At 47.4% G+C, this 18,546-nt stretch overlaps 3 protein-coding genes across 18 annotated transcripts in view; 2 read left to right on the forward strand and 1 right to left on the reverse strand.

Moving 5' to 3' along the window:
- dgkzb (diacylglycerol kinase, zeta b) overlaps positions 1 to 3,062 on the forward strand; it is a 47,476-nt gene extending 44,414 nt beyond the window's left edge. For all 8 annotated transcript variants that reach the window (XM_076732403.1, XM_076732404.1, XM_076732402.1 and 5 more), the window contains 3 exons: positions 37 to 73; positions 171 to 270; positions 1,915 to 3,062. In XM_076732403.1, the coding sequence (XP_076588518.1) occupies positions 37 to 73; positions 171 to 270; positions 1,915 to 2,031 (254 nt within the window). In that variant the 3' untranslated portion in view covers positions 2,032 to 3,062. The remainder of the gene's footprint in view (positions 1 to 36; positions 74 to 170; positions 271 to 1,914) is intronic.
- Positions 3,063 to 4,900: 1,838 nt separating this feature from the next.
- On the forward strand, positions 4,901 to 13,022 carry mdkb (midkine b). The gene is made up of 5 exons (XM_076732843.1): positions 4,901 to 5,274; positions 9,438 to 9,526; positions 10,654 to 10,827; positions 11,537 to 11,695; positions 12,452 to 13,022. Exons 2-5 carry the CDS (start codon positions 9,439 to 9,441, stop codon positions 12,469 to 12,471), a joined length of 441 nt encoding a protein of 146 aa, XP_076588958.1. The 5' UTR covers positions 4,901 to 5,274; position 9,438; the 3' UTR covers positions 12,472 to 13,022.
- A 1,655-nt stretch (positions 13,023 to 14,677) lies between these two features.
- chrm4b (cholinergic receptor, muscarinic 4b) lies at positions 14,678 to 18,054 on the reverse strand. Of its 9 annotated transcripts, XM_076732839.1 has the most exons (3): positions 17,365 to 18,054; positions 17,274 to 17,303; positions 14,678 to 17,242 (listed from the first exon to the last, which is right to left on the reverse strand). In XM_076732839.1, the coding sequence occupies exon 3, from the start codon at positions 16,123 to 16,125 to the stop codon at positions 14,818 to 14,820; it is 1,308 nt and encodes a 435-aa protein (XP_076588954.1). In that variant the 5' UTR covers positions 16,126 to 17,242; positions 17,274 to 17,303; positions 17,365 to 18,054; the 3' UTR covers positions 14,678 to 14,817. The 9 variants fall into 9 exon arrangements, with proteins under 9 accessions (XP_076588954.1, XP_076588953.1, XP_076588951.1 ...); XM_076732838.1 differs by having other exon boundaries at positions 14,678 to 17,303; positions 17,335 to 18,054; XM_076732836.1 differs by having other exon boundaries at positions 14,678 to 17,182; positions 17,243 to 18,054.
- Between the last annotated feature and the right edge of the window lie 492 nt (positions 18,055 to 18,546).

The raw sequence follows: 18,546 nt of genomic DNA on the forward strand, positions 1-18,546 counted from the left end.
TGATGAATCACTCTGTGTCTGTCTGGTTTCATTCAGTGCCCACGTCTCACCTGGACGTCACGGAGAGAGAGACGTGAGTCCTGTTTCCTTCCTGTTCTTCATCTCATGTATTAAGACCTTCGTCAAACTGCAGACCTGCTCTCATGTTTCTGTGTTTCCGTGTGTTTCAGAGGCGAGACGGCGCTCCATAAAGCCGCCTCCTCCTGCCAGAGGAGCATCTGTCACTACCTGGTGGAGGCCGGGGCGTCGCTTATGAAGACTGACCTGCAGGTAAAGCAGCACTCACCTGTGACAGGCAGCCAATAGTTTGGATCAATTCACTGATCATCCAGCTGCTAACATTAGCTTAGCATCAGTGACTGCTCACAGCTCTCCAGAAGTCCCAAACAAAGCTGTTCACACGGCCTCCGACTCCAAACGAAGCGGTCTGGATGTAGCTGACCCGATGCTAACATTAGCTAACTAATAACAAATGAGATAATCAAAAATAAATTAGCTAACAAGTGAAGTCAGGCTAACTGCTAGCTTCACCTCCATCCTCTGCACCAGCTCCAGGACCATTCCATCAGGGACAAAACTGATGTGACCCCCAGTCAAAGGAACACAGATCTACTCAGATGAGTAACTGTTTCCAGCGTGTAATCCCGGACACGACTGTAATCTCATTACTGTGATGTGTCACCGAGTAACAGCTCAACACTGATGAACAGCGTGCTAACATGCTCACAGTGATGATGCTAACACGCTGACGTTCAGCAGGTGTAATGTTTACCATGTTCGCCATTCTAGTTTAGCATGTTAGCATGCTAACATTAGCTAATTAGCAGTAAACACAATGCCGCTGAGGCTGATGGGAATGTTTTTCAGGTACTTTCTATCGAAGTACTGAACACATTGAAATTGGTCATTCCAGTTGATCTTCTGAGGGACATGAACGTCTGAGCGTCTCAGTCCTCAGTCCAGTCCAACGGAGGACAGACGCTAACGTCCGTGCTGCTAGCAAAGCTTAAAAATGACTGAAAGGGTTTAACTTGAGACTGATGAAGCTTTCTGGACTGACCCTCATGGCCCAGCGGCGGCGGCTTCCTGCGGTACGAGGCGGCTTTGTGAGGCGTTCTCAGGCGTGGTGACGGCCACCAGCCTCAGCTGCCCCCCCCCACTTTAAATGGATCTCCAGCAGTATTTGACCCACTTCTATAAAGTGATTAATGTTGTGTGTCATTGAGAAACGAAGCGCCGCAGGATCCCCGGCCTCGCTCCGACACACACAAAGGCTGCCGCTCACCGTTGCCATGGTGAAGCCCGTGGTAACAGGAAGCAGCCCATAATCTGAGTTTTTTTCTGCTCTCGTCTCCAGAGAGAGAAAAGAGTTCATGTGTTCGTTAGTGTGTAAACTGTTGGTGTGAAGCCGAGACCCAGAGAAAGCTGCTCGTCCTTCGCTTCTCACAGTGTCGTCTATTGATCATCTTCAGCTGATCATTTGTTTATTGATCACATTCAGGAAGCAGCTTCTCTCGATGTCTCACCTGTCCAGACGTCAAACGTCTCGTATCAGCTGATTCTGATTTCACGTTCATTCACTCAGTAAATTGATTTAATCTGTTTGTCTGTGAACTCATCAAAGATCATCTGTGAGGGAAGAAGATAAGATAAGATAAGATAAGATAAGAAAAGACTTTATTGATCCCACAGCGGGGACACTGGGTAAGAAGTGAGATGAACTGAGTAAGAAGCTCCACTCTGTGAGACCTCCTCTCAGCTGATCTCACATCAGTTTCAGGGTCACCTTCTCCTCTGAACCTTTCAGTCACATCAGATCAATAACTGAAGCTGATGAACTTCATGGTTTTGAATCAGGACCTGCTGGATCAGGACCAAACCGACCCTGACGGAGACGTCGTGTTTGTCTTTCAGGGCGAGACTCCCAAACAGCGAGCTGAGAAGGCCAACGACCGCGAGCTGGCCGAGTACCTGGAGAACCGCCAACATTACCAGATGATCCAGAGAGAAGACCAGGAGACAGCGGTCTGAAGTCCTCCCTGTCTGTCCAAAGCATCTGTCCGTCTGTAGGTCTCACATTTGTTTGCTCCTTCCTCCTCCTCCATCTATAGCCGGGGTCAAAGGGGAGGAGTCCACGGGCCGAGAGAGGAGGCGGGAAGACGCACGAACGTGGATCGTCATCCGTTTGTCGCCCAAAATGCTTTAACTGATCGGAGACGATCCTTCGTTATGGAAACGTTTGGTTTGGACGCCTGAAAAGGCTTCTGTCCTCTGATGGAGTCCAAACTAAAGGACATAAAAGCCTCTGGACACTAAAGTGAATTCAAACTGGTCCCACAAAGACGTTCAGATGTCCTCCAAACTGCGTTTTGAATGTGGCTTTTCTTAAGTAGACGTTAGCGCTCTGACCTCCGTGTCCAGTGACAAAGATGTGTGTACAGAAGAGCTGCTGAAGGGAACAACAGCGGCTTTGAGCGAACACTGACCGTATTCATCCGTCTGCAGCTGAACGCTTTCGCCATATCAGATAAAACGGCTGCAAAAACGTGTCTGCGTTCGAGCTTCTAGTGACTTTTGGATGTTTTCGTTTACTCGACAGAAAAAAGTGTTTGTTCAGACTTTGGATATTTAACTTAGACACACATGAATTTAGATATTTATGATTTCTTTGTAGAGATAAAACACATTTTGCTTGTGATCAAACGCAGTGAAGCGAGTCGTCGACTGCTTCAGTCCGAATTTTAGATTTTTCAGTCAACATATGAGATTTTTTTTGTAATCTTTTGTCTGTTACATGACTGTAAAGCAAGCGGCTGCCAGCAGGATGCTTTCATCGTGATGTGTATCGAGTGTGTAACGCTGAGACGCCCGGTAGACTCGTCAGTGTTGGACACTTTAAATGGCGACAGAAGCTGAAGCCGATTCTGCCAAAGCAGTCCGTCTGTGTTCAAGCTAATCCCACGACAGTCAGAGTGACGTTATCCTGTATGATACTGCAGTCATCACTGTTTGCTTTGGTTTTATCATTTCTGAGTGACCTGCAATAAAGCATGTCAGCTACAGCTTTCTGTGAGGACAATGACGTTTTTCCCAAGAGGACACCGATCGATTGGTCGACTGACAGAAAATTAATCAGCAGCCGTTCGTCAATGAATCACTGAAGTTACTTTTTAAATCAAAAATACCAAATGAGTCCAGCTTCATAACAGTTGGATTAGCTGTTTTTCTTTCTTCATGATGCTAAACTGATCATTTTGGGGTTTGAGTGTTTTTTATTTAGGCAATTTATTAACTTCAGAGGTGAAACAAATGTCTGTTTATCTCTGCTTTTATTTTAAAAAAGAAACTTTTACTTCCATATGAATCAGCTCACACGTCACAGGACAGGCCGTGAAGCTGAGGCTGAGGAACTCAGGCTGGCCTTGTGTGTCTTTGTAGCTTTTAAAGCTGCTGATCTTTAAAGCTCGTACCAAAGATTCAGACCGTTCAGGAACTTCCAGGAGGCTTCTGATTGGTCAAACACTGCAGCTTTTGACCAATCAGAGCTACTGTAGCATGTATGTCAGGACAAGGGTCGAACATTTCATGTTATTCACGTTAAAACAGAGAGAAAAAACTTTACTTTCTACAACCTCTGACATCATCATTGTCAGTCCAATCAGTGATCAGGTTTTAATGTTTTCATCACGTCACTTCACGGACGCTCCCTTGCTGCTGGTTGTTTCTTGATGGTTGATCACCGACAGGAAATTCCAAACCAAAACGATGCGTTGTGACACCTGAAACCCAGAGGTCTGAGGTCTGAGGTCTGCTCTGCCTTTAGTCTGAGAGAGCCGGTCTGAGTCCTGAAGGGGGGCGGGAAGGCTTCCCCCTCCCGCTCCGGGTTCCCAGCTGCAGACTTTAACAATGGCCTCCACGCATGACTGAGCCATCAGAGCGCCGCGAGACGTCCTCTTATTCTGCTGCTTGTTTGTCACCGAGGGGAGAACAGAGAGCCGAGAACGCCCGAGAACTCGGTTCTGACGCAGAACTCTGCAGAACCACAAGACCTACAGCAGAGATTTACAGCCAGTGACGCAGCAGCCACGATCTCTGTCTTCGTTTGGATCAGTTCACAGAAACCACAGAAAACTTCTCCTCCATCTTTGGAGTCAGTTTCAACCGTTTGTGCAGATGATTGGCGCTTTGAGTAGCCAATGACGAGCATGTGCTGCTTCAGTGGGTCAGAGTTATCTTTAGAAATACAGCAACTGGCCCCAACGTAAAGAAACACAGCCTGAATATGAAAACAGATATTTAATTTTAGAGATTAAACGACACAACAGAACTCATCATTAAAAACAACGCAGTGCATCATGAATACTTTGATACTTGAAGTACATTTTGCTGATGATACTTAAACTTTTACTTGTCATGAAGTATTTCAGTCTGCAGTGTATACTTTTACTGAAGTGTAGTATGTTAATATTTGCACACAGCAGAGAGTCAGTGGAGTTAAACACTAAGTGAACTTTGCTCCACCACATACCTGCAGCACACCTGCGGCACACCTGCGGCACACCTGCGGCACACCTGCGGCACACCTGCACACCGTGATTCCACCTCACCTCTAAACTACAAGCAGCACTTAAAACTTCGGCCACAGTTTGAGCAAATATTAGCTCACACAGTTCGTCTACACACACACACACACACACTTCATGCTAATGAGCTGAGCTTGCTTTGTTCCTCAGGGTGTGGATTAAAGCTTGTGATGTCACATGAGGCCGGTTTTCAGCATTGTCCATATGCTCTGTGTGTGTGTGTGTGTGTGTGTGTGTGTGTGTGTGTGTGTGTGTGTGTGTGTGTATGGGTACTTGTTCAGCTATCTTTGTGAGATCCAGATTGCGGAATGAGGACATTTTGCTCGGTCCTCACAATGTCAGAGGACTGTTTGAGGGTTCAGATCTGGTCTGAGGGGTCAGGTTAGAACCAGGTTTATGTTTAGACCAGGCTGAGGGTCCTCATGGGGTAGAAGTACAAACGTGGGTGTGTGTTGTCATGTGTCTGTGTGTGTGAGACACTACATGTGTGCCAGTGTGTGTGTGAGTCTGTGAGACTGTGTGCCTGTGTGTGTGTGTGTGTGTGTGCGCGCGCGCGTGCGTGTGTGTGTGTGCGTGTGTGTGTGTGTGTGTGTGTGTGTGTGAGGGGAGGTCGTCCGGCAGCAGCAGCTGAAAGCAGCGACAGAAGGCGACGACTCCACAGCTCAACTGGCTGCTCCTCTGAGCTCAGCAAGTAAGTTTCCTGTTTTCATCCCTTTTTCTCCTTTTCTGTCTCTTTTTCTCCTGTTCATCTTTTTCTGTGTTTCCTCTGAGGCTGTGATCTTTTTTCTTTCCCTTTCTGAAGGATTAAGAACAGGACGAGTGCAGATTACATCTGAACATTAGCTCGTTAACCGTCTGACTTCAGCTGAAGGTGAATCTGGTGATGATTAATGATTGAAACTTAAATGAAGTTCCTGGAAAACTGAGTGAACTTTTTCTTAACCTTTATTTTGAAGGATTCTGTGACTATCAGTCAGTGCAGATGTTATTTTGAAAGGATGTTACCAACAGAAATGATTTTGAAAGGTCTTGAAGGAAGTTTGTTGTAACTCAGGGTGAAGACATGAAGAGACATCTGGCAGTTTTCACTTTTTAGAAGAATTCACATTCAAGATTCAGTTTTAATCCTAAATTTGTTTCTAAACTTCTTCTTCTGTTTGGCTGCAGATTAACGAGTTTGATAATTTTCCGTTTGATTTGACCATTTTATGTTTTCTGTTTGTTTGTAATATTCAGTGTTTGAATGACGTTTTTCCACCTGACAAAAGAAGGAATGTGTTCTCTGCAGTATTGTCTGTAGTACTGTGTGTAGTACTGTGTGTAGTACTGTGAGTCGGTGTCAGGTGTGCAGATGTTTTTATCACCTTCATGTTGTTGTTTCGTCGTCATTATTTCCAGCTTTAATTTTATAAATCTTTTTAATGAACCTCGCTCTCCACTCGTCCTTTTTCTCCCAACAGAAAAAATCAAAATGTCTCATTCAAGGAGACGTTTGCTGTCACATGTTTAACATCCGCTCCCTCTTTTCCTCCTCGGCCTTCAGACCACACCTTTGACGTCAGGCAGCTTTTCTTTAAGCCTCTGTGTGTTTGTTTGTCTGCTGCTGAAAACAGACTGAAAATGAGCTGAAAATAAACTGAAGACAAGCTGAAGACAGGCTGAAGACAAGCTGAAGACAGGCTGAAGACAGGCTGGAGACGAGCTGAAGATGAGCTGAAGACAGGCTGAAAATGAGCTGAAGACGAGCTGAAGACAGGCTGAAAATGAGCTGAAGACGAGCTGAAGACGAGCTGAAGACAGGCTGAAGACAGACTGAAGACGAGCTGAAGACAGGCTGAAGACGAGCTGAAGACAAGCTGAAGACAAGCTGAAGACAAGCTGAAGATGAGCTGAAGACGAGCTGAAGACAAGCTGAAGACAAGCTGAAGACGAGCTGAAGATGAGCTGAAGACAGGCTGAAAATGAGCTGAAGACAGGCTGAAGACGAGCTGAAGACAGGCTGAAGACAGACTGAAGACGAGCTGAAGACAGGCTGAAGACGAGCTGAAGACAAGCTGAAGACAAGCTGAAGACAAGCTGAAGATGAGCTGAAGACGAGCTGAAGACAAGCTGAAGACAAGCTGAAGACGAGCTGAAGATGAGCTGAAGACAGGCTGAAAATGAGCTGAAGACAGGCTGAAGACGAGCTGAAGACAGGCTGAAGACGAGCTGAAGACAGGCTGAAGACAGGCTGAAGACGAGCTGAAGACAGGCTGAAGATGAGCTGAAGACAGGCTGAAAATGAGCTGAAGACAAGCTGAAGACGAGCTGAAGACAGGCTGAAGACAGGCTGAGGACGAGCTGAAGACAGGCTGAAGACGAGCTGAAGACAGGCTGAAGACGAGCTGAAGACAGGCTGAGGACGAGCTGAAGACAAGCTGAAGACGAGCTGAAGACAGGCTGAAGACGAGCTGAAGACAGGCTGAAGACGAGCTGAGGACAAGCTGAAGACAAGCTGAAGACAGGCTGAAGATGAGCTGAAGACGAGCTGAAGACGAGCTGAAGACAGGCTGAGGACGAGCTGAAGACAGGCTGAGGACGAGCTCTGCGGCAGCGACCCTGGACAGACTCTCGTCTCCAAACTGTGCTCCTTGTTTCCGGATGTGAGGGTGAACCCTGAGAGTCGGGAGGAACTTCCTCTAAATGTTGTTCCTGGTTTGGAACCAAAGGGAGCATCCCACTCCTTTTCTTCATGCTAAGATTTCTTTGTTTTCTTATGCAAATGAGTTTCTATTCAGGGCGGGGGGCACTGGGGGGCGCGTGGGGGGGCACAGCTCCTAAGACGAGGCATGGAATCTGTGTTAGGCTTCAGAGAAATGAAACCAGGCTAGAAGCGGCTTTGTTTTGGGCCAATGAATCAGTATTCTTTTGAGTGGAAATCTAAAGGGCTCTTTCAGACGCTGCTTGGCCTCCTCCCCCTCCTCTCCTCCTCCTCCTCCTCCTCTTCTTCATTGATGGAGGACAGACTGGAGGCCTGCTGAGCCGGTTCTTTCCTCATAAAAGGCCGCAGGAGGAGCGAGAAGAGCAGGATTTGCTCTGCCAGCTGACATGTGAAAGAGGACCATTGCTTTAATGGAGGCCTGAAAGAGGAGTCTGTCATTTCTCAGCACAATAACAACAGAGAGGGAGAGAGGGGCTTTATGGGTAATTGACTCTCTTTTTTCCAAAGTGGAGCCGAGAGCCCCGCGCTGCGTTTCTCCTCCGAGCTGATGGTGCCGCCGTCAAACAGTGAAGACGGCTTTAATCTGGAGAAATCAACCAAAACCGGAGTGAAAAACAGCGTAAACATGTGCTGAGAGCAGCGTGTGAATACATTAGCCTACTTCCATAATCCCGATGCTGCTGCTCTGAATACAATGGTCAGATTATTGGGCTTAAGCGTTCTGACATTTGGGGGCCCGAGCTGAAAAGAGCAGATTTGATTTGAACTAAATTTGGACCATCTGGCCCAAGCCAGACCAGACCAGAACGGGTCAGATCACGCAACAGTTCAGTATCCTGTCGGCCAATCGCACAACAGGATCAGATTAGGACCAAAAGTCCATTTCTACGGACCTGAAACACCTTTTTGATCTGAGGGTTGAAAGCTAGCAGGACACTCTGGACCCTGTCATGGACAGAGTCTGAGACAATGGGCCCCTGGGCACAGATAAAAAAGACCCCCAGCACCATAACCAGCACCACATCGGACCCCCAGACTGAGGGGACTCGTCCCTTCTGACCCACGTCACTTCCTCTCTCGATCGTTGTTTTCTGTTCAAATCTTTTGTTCCAGATCGTCACAGTTTCTATATAAAAGGAAGAAATGTCCGGATAAAAGATGCTGTCTGTACATCCATTAGGACATTGCTAATGGCTAACTGCTAACAGGAACTGCTAATTTTGATTCAATTTTATTTGTGTAGCACCAAATCACAACGGAAGTTGTCTCAGGACACTTTCCATATAGAGCTGGTCCAGACCAAACTCTTTATCTACTGAGACCCAATAGTTCCCTCATGAGCAAGCGCTTGGTGACAGTGGCGACGAAAAACTTGCCTTTTACCAGGCAGAACCAGGATCAGGGTGGGCGGCCATCTGCCTCGACCGGTTGGGTGAGAGAGGGAGAGCAAGAGAGAGAGAGTGAGACAGACAGAGACAGAAATAAAGTCACAGTGACAGCTCTAATATATACATATGTTTTTATGCATGTGTATGGGAAACCTTCCAGCAGTCTAATCCTATAACAGCATAACTAAGGGCTGGTCCAAGGCAAGCCTGAGCCAGCCCTAACCAAAAACTTCAAGCCTAAAGTTTTAAGCCTACTCTTAAATGCAGAGATGGTGTCTGCCTCCTGGAGAAAGACTGGAAGATGGTTCCACAGGAGAAGAGCTTGATATGATGCTAACAGCTAACGGCTAACAGGAGCTGCCAATGGCTAATTCAGTAGACTGTTGATGGAGATAATTTTACCAAACTGCAAACAGATAAAGACTAAAAGAGAGCGCTGAGGTCATGACCGCCTGCTGACTGTGGCAGCGTTTTACTTTCTTTGACTTTTTCTGTTGAAAAACAGAGAAAATCTCAAGAGGCTTCCTGTTAAATGAAGGTTTCATATATAAAACATCAAACTAGAATTCAGTTTTTTTCAGAATGCTGATAATGTAAAATCTCAACATTGCAGATAAAAACAGACTTTTGGAGCTTCTTGGCCGTCGTCCATGTCCGGGTCCCGGTTTTGGCTCCGGCTGGACGTTGCTTCATGGCCACAGCATGTTCACGTTTCTGTCATCTCTTTCTTTTTGATTACAGTCGTTCACGTTTGTGTCTCCACAGGATGCGAAGTTTGTTCTCAGTGATGCTGCTGCTGCTTCTGGCCCTGACGCTCACCGCCGAGGCCAACAGAAGAGCCAAAGCTCACAAAGGTGAGAAATGAGCAAAGATCTAAAACTTCTGCATGAACTGAAGCTTCTTCAGATGTTTCTGCTAAAAACTGAATAAAAACTGAACTCACTTCAGGAAGAATCCGTCCTCCATGTTCAGTCATTGTTATTTTTTCTGAGTCGGGGATTGACCAACCAGCAGCCTCCTGAAAACTAAAGTGCCAAAAACTGGCTGCAGTTCTTCAAATGGCCACTTGAGGCTCCAAAGGCGACTTTAAAGCAGAAATAAATGGAACCAGTTTTGGTCTCTGTGGTTCATTTCGCTGACGAGTGCACAGGGGTGAATTTGAATTGAACTCACTTGTTATTAAATTTAAGGTTAAAGTTCTGTAGAATTACGGGCGAAGCTGCTCGAGTGACAGCTAGCTGCTACGTTCACCTGAAACCTGTCGGTGTCATCACGGAGACCATGACCACATTCCAGTCGTTCTTCTGCGTCTCGAGAGGTTGTGATTCATTGTTCAGGTGAACCGGCCTTTCTTCATCCTGCTCGTCTTCTTCTGTTTGAGGTTTACGTTTCCCAGAATGCACTTCCTGTCAGCAGGAATGTGCAGCTCGTAGCCTAAAGGTTGAAGAGCGAGATGGGTTGTGATGAAGGTCATGACTGGAAACCAGCGTCTACAAGCCTGAAATAGAAAACAGGAGGGTCGACGTGCTTCAGATTCCAGATTTATTCAGACCTCAGTCTGTTTGACGCTAACGTGGCGTTCTGCTGCTCGTTACGATAAACTCACAAACCTTCAGCTTCAGTGTTCGCTCGTCGTGTCGTGTTCAAGCTCCGGAAGACTGCACTGACTGCTGATTAGCATGAAACTGTACAGCTGAGGAGTTAAGACCCATGTGAAGGAGGAGTTCAAAGATGAGTGTAGTCTGACCCATCAGTACTCAGAACTGGTGTACTAATGTAATACTGAAGACTCAGTACTGGTGTACTAATGTAGTACTGACAACTGAGCACTGATGTAATGATGTAGGATTTTGTGTTTGAAATTGTCAATCTTTTAATTCTTTCTGCTGTTTCTCGAAAAATGTCTGGAGGGAATCTTAAAGTATCAGTACTCAGTCCTGTAGTACTGATGTAGTACTCTTACTGTCTCTCTGTTCTGCAGGTGGGAAACACGAGAAGTCCCGACCGGCCTCGGAGTGCTCCGCTGCAGAGACGCAGTACGGGAAATGTGTTCCAGAACACGGAGACTGCGGAGACGGTCTGAGAGAGGCCACCTGCAAAGACCGGACGGACAAGATCCACTGCAAGATCCCCTGCAACTGGAAGAAGGACATCAGTAAGACGAAGACCACCAAAGACCGCCACACCTCAGAGACACCTGACTCACACTGAACCACCTTTCTAATGCCATCATCATCATCATCCTCACAGCGTGTTGCTGCGAAGATGATGATGATGATGTCTGCTGGGTTTGAGGGTCCAGAGTAGAACAGACTGTGTTCGACCAGGAGCTCTTGTGAATTTGGTAGATCAGGATCTATGAAGGCCTGTCGGGGTCACGGAGAGAAGAATCTGATTTGTGCTCCAAAGATCTTCTGGTGTTTTACCTCCCCCGGCCTGCAGGGGGCAGCCTTTGGCACCTTCAGCTGAACGAAGAGGAGTTTAATGAACTGATGACGTCCGTCAGCAACTTTTTAGTCAGATGTTTAAAAGACTCAAGGATGAAAATAAAACCTGAAGATTTCACCAGAAAAAAATGTTTGAATCAATCGAGAGCACAAATCATTTTTCTTGTTTCCATGACGCCTCGTCAGAGTAATCGCGAACAGAAACAGTAAATTTGTGTTTTTAGAGCCAAACTTCCTGTGGAAGGAGTCGTCGGGGGTTCGTGTAGACTTTGGTGGCAGCCTCTAGTGGTGACTGCAGGAACTGCAGGCTGCACACTTACACTGATTACCGTCAACAACTTGTCCGTCACAAATTCAAGCACGAACAAACGTCCACGCCTCTGTACCACCTGAGCGTATTCTGTGTACTTCCTGTAGGTGACTGTAAGTATAAGTTCGGTCCGTGGGGGTCCTGCGACGCCACCACCAACACCAAGAGCCGCTCAGGGACACTGAAGAGGGCGCTGTTCAACGCCGAGTGCCAGACCGTCGTCAAGGTGTCCAAACCGTGCTCCCCCAAAGCCAAGAAAGCCCGAGGTGAGAGCGGGTCCAAGAACTCCACGTATACTGCAGTAAAAGTACCACTACCACAGTGAAGAAAGTGTGAAGACAAAAACTTTGACTCTGAAACAGATCAGAAGTTTATCATCATTCAGATTTTTAGCTCTCAAATCAAAGTTTTGAAGCAATTTAATCAACAGATTTGTGGTTTAAAGGTTCAGAAACTTTCCCTGAAATCACTGAGCTGAGCGGCAAACAAACAAACAAACAAACAAACAAACAAACAGTGAGTCACAACAAACTGATTCAAACTACGTGGAGGAGCCACTTTGCTCTCAGCTCAGTCTTCTTCATCGTCTCAGGTGATACTAACGGTCAGTTTGTGTCTGCTGCCCCCAAGTGGCCAAAAATCATTCATGCAGGTTTAAATAGCTGCTTTCTTTCCAGGTGACTCAATATTTGAACTCTGACTGCAGTTTATTGAAAAATGGGTTTTTATTTCTGTGTTTTTGGGACGGTTCAGTTTTCATAAAGCTTCAAAAAAAACCTCAGATCCTGGATCCTGGATCCATCCTGGAACCTGGATCCTGGATCCTGGACAAAGTGAAGCTTTTCTGACCTGATGTTTAAAACGAAGCAGCTGCAGTTTGGAAGAAACACGAAGGAAACTTTTCACTTTTGAACAGAAATTTAATGCAAAATTCAAACATTTGAAAGTGAAACTGATGAGCTGATTGACGACTGATCGGGTTCGGTTTAACCCTGAATTTATGTCCACATGTCCTCCTGCAGGAGACAAGAAATCAAATTAAAGGACGAAAAGAGACGCAGGAGACGGCGGGATTCATCTTCTTCCTCCAGCTGAACAATCGTCTTCCTCCATCCAACGCAAACAACCGAGAGCCTCCTCCAGAACACGCCAACCACCTTTGACCTTTGGCCTCCTTCACGTTTCTTCCTGTTACAGATTTGATGTTCTTGTGTTTATTTGGATTAAAGTGTAAGAAGCGTTTCCAGAATCCTCCCCATAGATAATAATGAATAATTGTGTCCTCGTAGCCGATAGTTTGTATTAACAGTAAACGTCCAATAGTCCTCAAAGCTTTGACAGTAGCAGAAGTCAAATTAACATGGGAGACAGTCGAGGACGGTCCAGGACGGTCCAGGACGGTCCAGGACGGTCCAGGACGTCGCTCTCTGCTCAGAAAATGTTTAGAATCACCTTTAAAACTTGTACAAAACGAGGACGCCTGGACGGATCTTCACGTCCTCTGTCAAATCTATTTTTGAACTGTAGATTATCGACGCTGCGGTGAGACGTGTGTAAATGAACAAATTAAATACTGTACATTGTTTTGGTGAAGACTTTGTTCTGTTCGTTAATGAGCTCGTTGGCACAAACGTGGTGAGAAGAAGCAAAACTTTTCTGAATGTGACGCTGAGAGACACGGAAACATGTCTCAGTGTTACATGTATGTTAACTGCCACACATCAACCTGTTAGCATGATAACTTAGCATGACAGCATGTGTTAACATTTAGCATTAGCCTGGTTCCACACGCATGTCCAAATCAATCCATAATTACAACAATGTGGACTATTTTTACTGTCCACCATTTTGTCTGAGTGTAACTTTCTGGACAAATTTCCAGTTTAGCAACAATAAAAGTGGTGTTTGCAGCAGGAAGGTGGAAACAGGCAGCAGCAGGTCGACGGACACTGCTAGTATTAACGATGATGAGAGCTGGTGACAGGTGACAGTAACATTTCCACAGTTTGTGATGGACATGAGTGAAATTTCAATGTAAATAACTACAACTCCCATGGTGCATTTCAGCAATAAACATCCAACCACAGAGCTTCACAGGCTGTGCGCTCTGAGACCAACTGAAGTCCTTTTACTTCTGGAGTCAGTTTGAAGCAGCTATGACGACGATTTCTGCATCTTCTGCAACAGTGTGACCACTTCCTGTTTGACACAAACTGACCTGAGATCAGCTCAAAGTCAATATATTTAATGTTCTTCCTCATCAGCTTCATTGATTTCTGTAAATATCTGCTTGTTGTGAATCTGATGCAGCAACACGTTTCACAGACTGAAAGATGTGGAACGCTCCAAAAACACCTGTTTGGAACATTCCACAGGTAAACAGGCTGATTGGTCACAGGTGAGAGGATCATGATTGGGTATGAAAGTGTGTGAGTGTGTGAGTGAGTGAGTGAGTGAGTGAGTGAGTGAGTGAGTGAGTGAGTGAGTGTGTGTGAGTGTGTGTGTGAGTGAGTGAGTGAGTGAGTGTGTGTGTGTGAGTGAGTGAGTGAGTGAGTGAGTGAGTGAGTGTGTGTGTGTGTGTGTGTGTGTGTGAGTGAGTGAGTGAGTGAGTGAGTGAGTGAGTGTGTGTGTGTGTGTGTGTGAGTGAGTGAGTGAGTGAGTGAGTGAGTGAGTGAGTGTGTGTGTGTGTGTGTGTGTGTGTGTGTGTGAGTGAGTGAGTGAGTGAGTGAGTGAGTGTGTGTGTGTGTGTGTGTGTGTGTGTGTGTGTGAGTGAGTGAGTGAGTGAGTGAGTGAGTGAGTGAGTGTGTGTGTGTGTGTGAGTGAGTGAGTGAGTGAGTGAGTGAGTGTGTGTGTGTGTGTGTGTGTGTGTGAGTGAGTGAGTGAGTGAGTGAGTGAGTGAGTGTGTGTGTGTGTGAGTGAGTGAGTGAGTGAGTGAGTGAGTGAGTGAGTGAGTGAGTGTGTGTGTGTGTGTGAGTGAGTGAGTGAGTGAGTGTGTGTGTGTGTGTGTGTGTGTGTGTGTGTGAGTGAGTGAGTGAGTGAGTGAGTGAGTGAGTGTGTGTGTGTGTGTGTGTGTGTGAGTGAGTGAGTGAGTGAGTGAGTGAGTGAGTGTGTGTGTGTGTGTGTGTGTGTGTGTGTGAGTGAGTGAGTGAGTGAGTGTGTGTGTGTGTGTGTGTGTGTGTGTGTGTGTGTGTGAGTGAGTGAGTGAGTGAGTGAGTGAGTGAGTGTGTGTGTGTGTGTGTGTGTGTCACATCGAGATCATTAACATTCAAATTGACAGTGGAGACAAAATAAACGTCCTTCAACTCTGAAATAAGTCCTTGAAGTGACCAGTGGACCGACTCGTCCTCCTTTACCTGCCAGACTGAGCATCGGCCACACCTGCAGAGCCTCATGGGAGCTTGGAGCGGCGGCAGCGCAGGAGGCTGCAGAAGGTTTTTCTGAAGGTGACGCTGCAGAGCGCGTAGCAGGCCGGGTTGATGGCGCTGTTGATGTAACAGAGCCAGTACCCGGTGGTCCACAGGACATGGGGGATGCAGACGTGACAGAAGGCAGCGATGACGGCCAAGATGTTGTACGGCGTCCAGGTGAGAATGAAGGCCAGGAGGATTACCAGGATGGTCTTGGTGACCCTCCTCTCCCTCGCCATCACTCGGCGCCTCCGTCTCTCCTGAGACCTGAAGCTGGAGCCGGCAGAGAAGGCTGCCAAGGCCGTCCTGTGGAGGTCCGCGTTGGACGAAGAATCACTTTCGATCTTGTTGTTGTCTTCGTCCCTGGGGTGGCGGACCGCGGCCCGGGGGTGACACCGATGAGGGGACAGACAGACGTCCGTCAGCTCTGAGGCGTCTCTCTGGCTCCTTCTGGGCTTTGGAGTGCTGGGCTCTGATTGGTTCAGAGACTGGTCTGAGCCCGGCTCACTGGTCACCAAACTCCTTCGTTTCAAGAGGAAGTCTTTGATGGACGGACTGGACGTCCTGAGCACACCACGCTCTGTCCGCAGGGCGCTCAGGCGACTGCGGCTGGCGTCGGACAGACGGCTGTACAGGACGACCATGACGAGCGCCGGCAGGTAAAAAGAAGGTAGCGTCGTCGCCAAAGTGGCAGCAGGACTCACAAGGAGCTGGGTGTAACACTCTCCATCAGGGATGACGCGTTCGCCCCCATCCGTCTGCCAGCAGAGGATGGCGGGGGTCCAGAGGACGAAGGACAGCAGCCAGGCGGCGCCGATCATCAGCCTCGCCATCCTGCCTGTCCGCCGCGCCGGGTAGCTGAACGGCTGTGTCATGCAGAGGTACCGGTCCAGACTGATGATCAGCAGGTTCATGACGGACGCGTTGCTGACCACGTGGTCCACAACGAGCCACATGTCGCAGACTGCGGCCCCCAGGGGCCAGCGGCCCCACAGCAGGTACAGCGTGTACAGGTTCATGGACAGCAGGCCGACGATCAGGTCGGCCAACGCCAGGCTCAGCAGGAAGTAGTTGTTGACGGTCCGCAGGTGACGGTTCACCTTGATGGACAGGATCACCAGCGTGTTGCCGAGGACAGTGACGATGCTGAGGGAGGCGGTTACCATGACGACGAGGATCAGCTGAGCCGTGCCGTACGAACAGTCTCTGACTGGAGGATGACAGGAGGTGTTGAAGCTGGGGAGGAGCCAGGCGGAGGTGTTGAGGTCGGGCTCAGGTGATCGGCGCATGCTTCCTGAAAAGACACACACACATACACACACACACACACACACACACACGTGTGTAAAGGTCCTGAGTCAGCTGGGTTGAAGTGTGAATCCAGTCTGTTGGACTCTGAGCTCGTTACACTGTGACATTACATCCACGTCATCACGGAGGGACGTTTCTAACCAATCACAAGAGACCAGCATCACCTGAAGGCCACATGACATGTTTCCATGACAACAAGCTGGTTTGGGGCTTCGAGTTGAAGGAGCAACATAAGAACAAACTATGACATCACGTCATCAACGACCATCAGGACAGAAGCTACGGGAAGCAACTACGACTCCCAGGGTGCATTTCACCTAAAGACATATATTTCAGAGTGTTTTCATCTCAATAGTTCGATAAAAAATGAAAAATAACTGAAAATCTATTTTTGACTCATAATTTCACACAAAAACACAAGAGCAGATTCTGTGAGACTGAAGGAAAAATGAAGCAAGAGAAGATCAATACGGCTTACCTGCTGATCCCAGAACAGTTAGACGTTCGACCTGCTGATCCCAGAACAGTTAGACTTTCGACCTGCTGATCCCAGAACAGTTAGACGTTCGACCTGCTGATCCCAGAACAGTTAGACGTTCGACCTGCTGATCCCAGAACAGTTAGACTTTCGACCTGCTGATCCCAGAACAGTTGATGTTGGACCTGCTGATCTCAGAACAGTCTGACGTTCGACCTGCTGATCCCAGAACAGTTAGACGTTCGACCTGCTGATCTCAGAACAGTTAGACGTTCGACCTGCTGATCCCAGAACAGTCTGACGTTCGACCTGCTGATCCCAGAACAGTCTGACGTTCGACCTGCTGATCCCAGAACAGTCTGACGTTCGACCTGCTGATCCCAGAACAGTCTGACGTTCGACCTGCTGATCTCAGAACAGTCTGATGTTCGACCTGCTGATCCCAGAACAGTTAGACGTTCGACCTGCTGATCCCAGAACAGTTAGACTTTCGACCTGCTGATCTCAGAACAGTCTGATGTTCGACCTGCTGATCCCAGAACAGTTAGACGTTCGACCTGCTGATCTCAGAACAGTTGATGTTCGACCTGCTGATCCCAGAACAGTTGATGTCGGACCTGCTGATCTCAGAACAGTCTGACGTTCGACCTGCTGATCTCAGAACAGTTGATGTCGGACCTGCTGATCTCAGAACAGTCTGATGTTCGACCTGCTGATCCCAGAACAGTTGATGTCGGACCTGCTGATCCCAGAACAGTCTGATGTTCGACCTGCTGATCTCAGACCTGCTGTCTGTGTCCTCATCAGCTGCGTCTCCTCCGTCAGGCACCAGCAGCAGCAGTTTATATGCAGCGGAGGAATCCCTCATTCATCCTCATTAACGGAGGCGACGCTCCGCCCGAGTGTCTCCCCATCGGACGTCACCTGCTGCTGTAACTGTCCTCAGATCAGATGTCACGTGGGACGTAATGACTCTGAGAATAGACAGAGTCCTGTGTCCAGTACACACTGACACTTCACTGTCCTCTCAGCTCCGACGCAATAAAAGAGTCTGAACACGGTCAGAAGCTTTTACTGTCTGTTGATCTGCAGCTTCTCAGGAACTCTGAGCAGAGCCGGAGGAAGTACTTCAGGAAAATACTAATACCACACTGAAAGTACTCTGTTATACCTCCACTGAAAATGTTTCTTAAGTAAAAGTATGACAGTATAATGAGGAGGATGTACTGAGTGCAGTAAAGTGTCTCCTGTGTCTGTTGTCCTCTTGTCTCTGGTCTTTAGATCATTGTGTCTCTGTGTCTGTTGTCCTCTTGTCTCTGGTCTTTAGATCATTGTGTCTCTGTGTCTGTTGTCCTCTTGTCTCTGGTCTTTAGATCATTGTGTCTCTGTGTCTGTTGTCCTCTCGTCTCTGGTCTTTAGATCATTGTGTCTCTGTGTCTGTTGTCCTCATGTCTCTGGTCTTTAGATCATTGTGTCTCTGTGTCTGTTGTCCTCTTGTCTCTGGTCTTTAGATCATTGTGTCTCTGTGTCTGTTGTCCTCTTGTCTCTGGTCTTTAGATCAGTGTGTCTCTGTGTCTGTTGTCCTCTTGTCTCTGGTCTCTTTAGATCATTGTGTCTCTGTGTCTGTTGTCCTCTTGTCTCTGGTCTCTGTAGATCATTGTGTCTCTGTGTCTGTTGTCATCTTGTCTCTGGTCTTTAGATCATTGTGTCTCTGTGTCTGTTGTCCTCTTGTCTCTGGTCTTTAGATCATTGTGTCTCTGTGTCTGTTGTCCTCATGTCTCTGGTCTTTAGATCATTGTGTCTCTGTGTCTGTTGTCCTCTTGTCTCTGGTCTTTAGATCATTGTGTCTCTGTGTCTGCTGTCCTCTTGTCTCTGGTCTTTAGATCATTGTGTCTCTGTGTCTGTTGTCCTCATGTCTCTG

This window comes from Chaetodon auriga, chromosome 6 (assembly GCF_051107435.1).
Source record: "Chaetodon auriga isolate fChaAug3 chromosome 6, fChaAug3.hap1, whole genome shotgun sequence".
In the NCBI taxonomy this organism is placed as follows: domain Eukaryota; kingdom Metazoa; phylum Chordata; class Actinopteri; order Chaetodontiformes; family Chaetodontidae; genus Chaetodon; species Chaetodon auriga.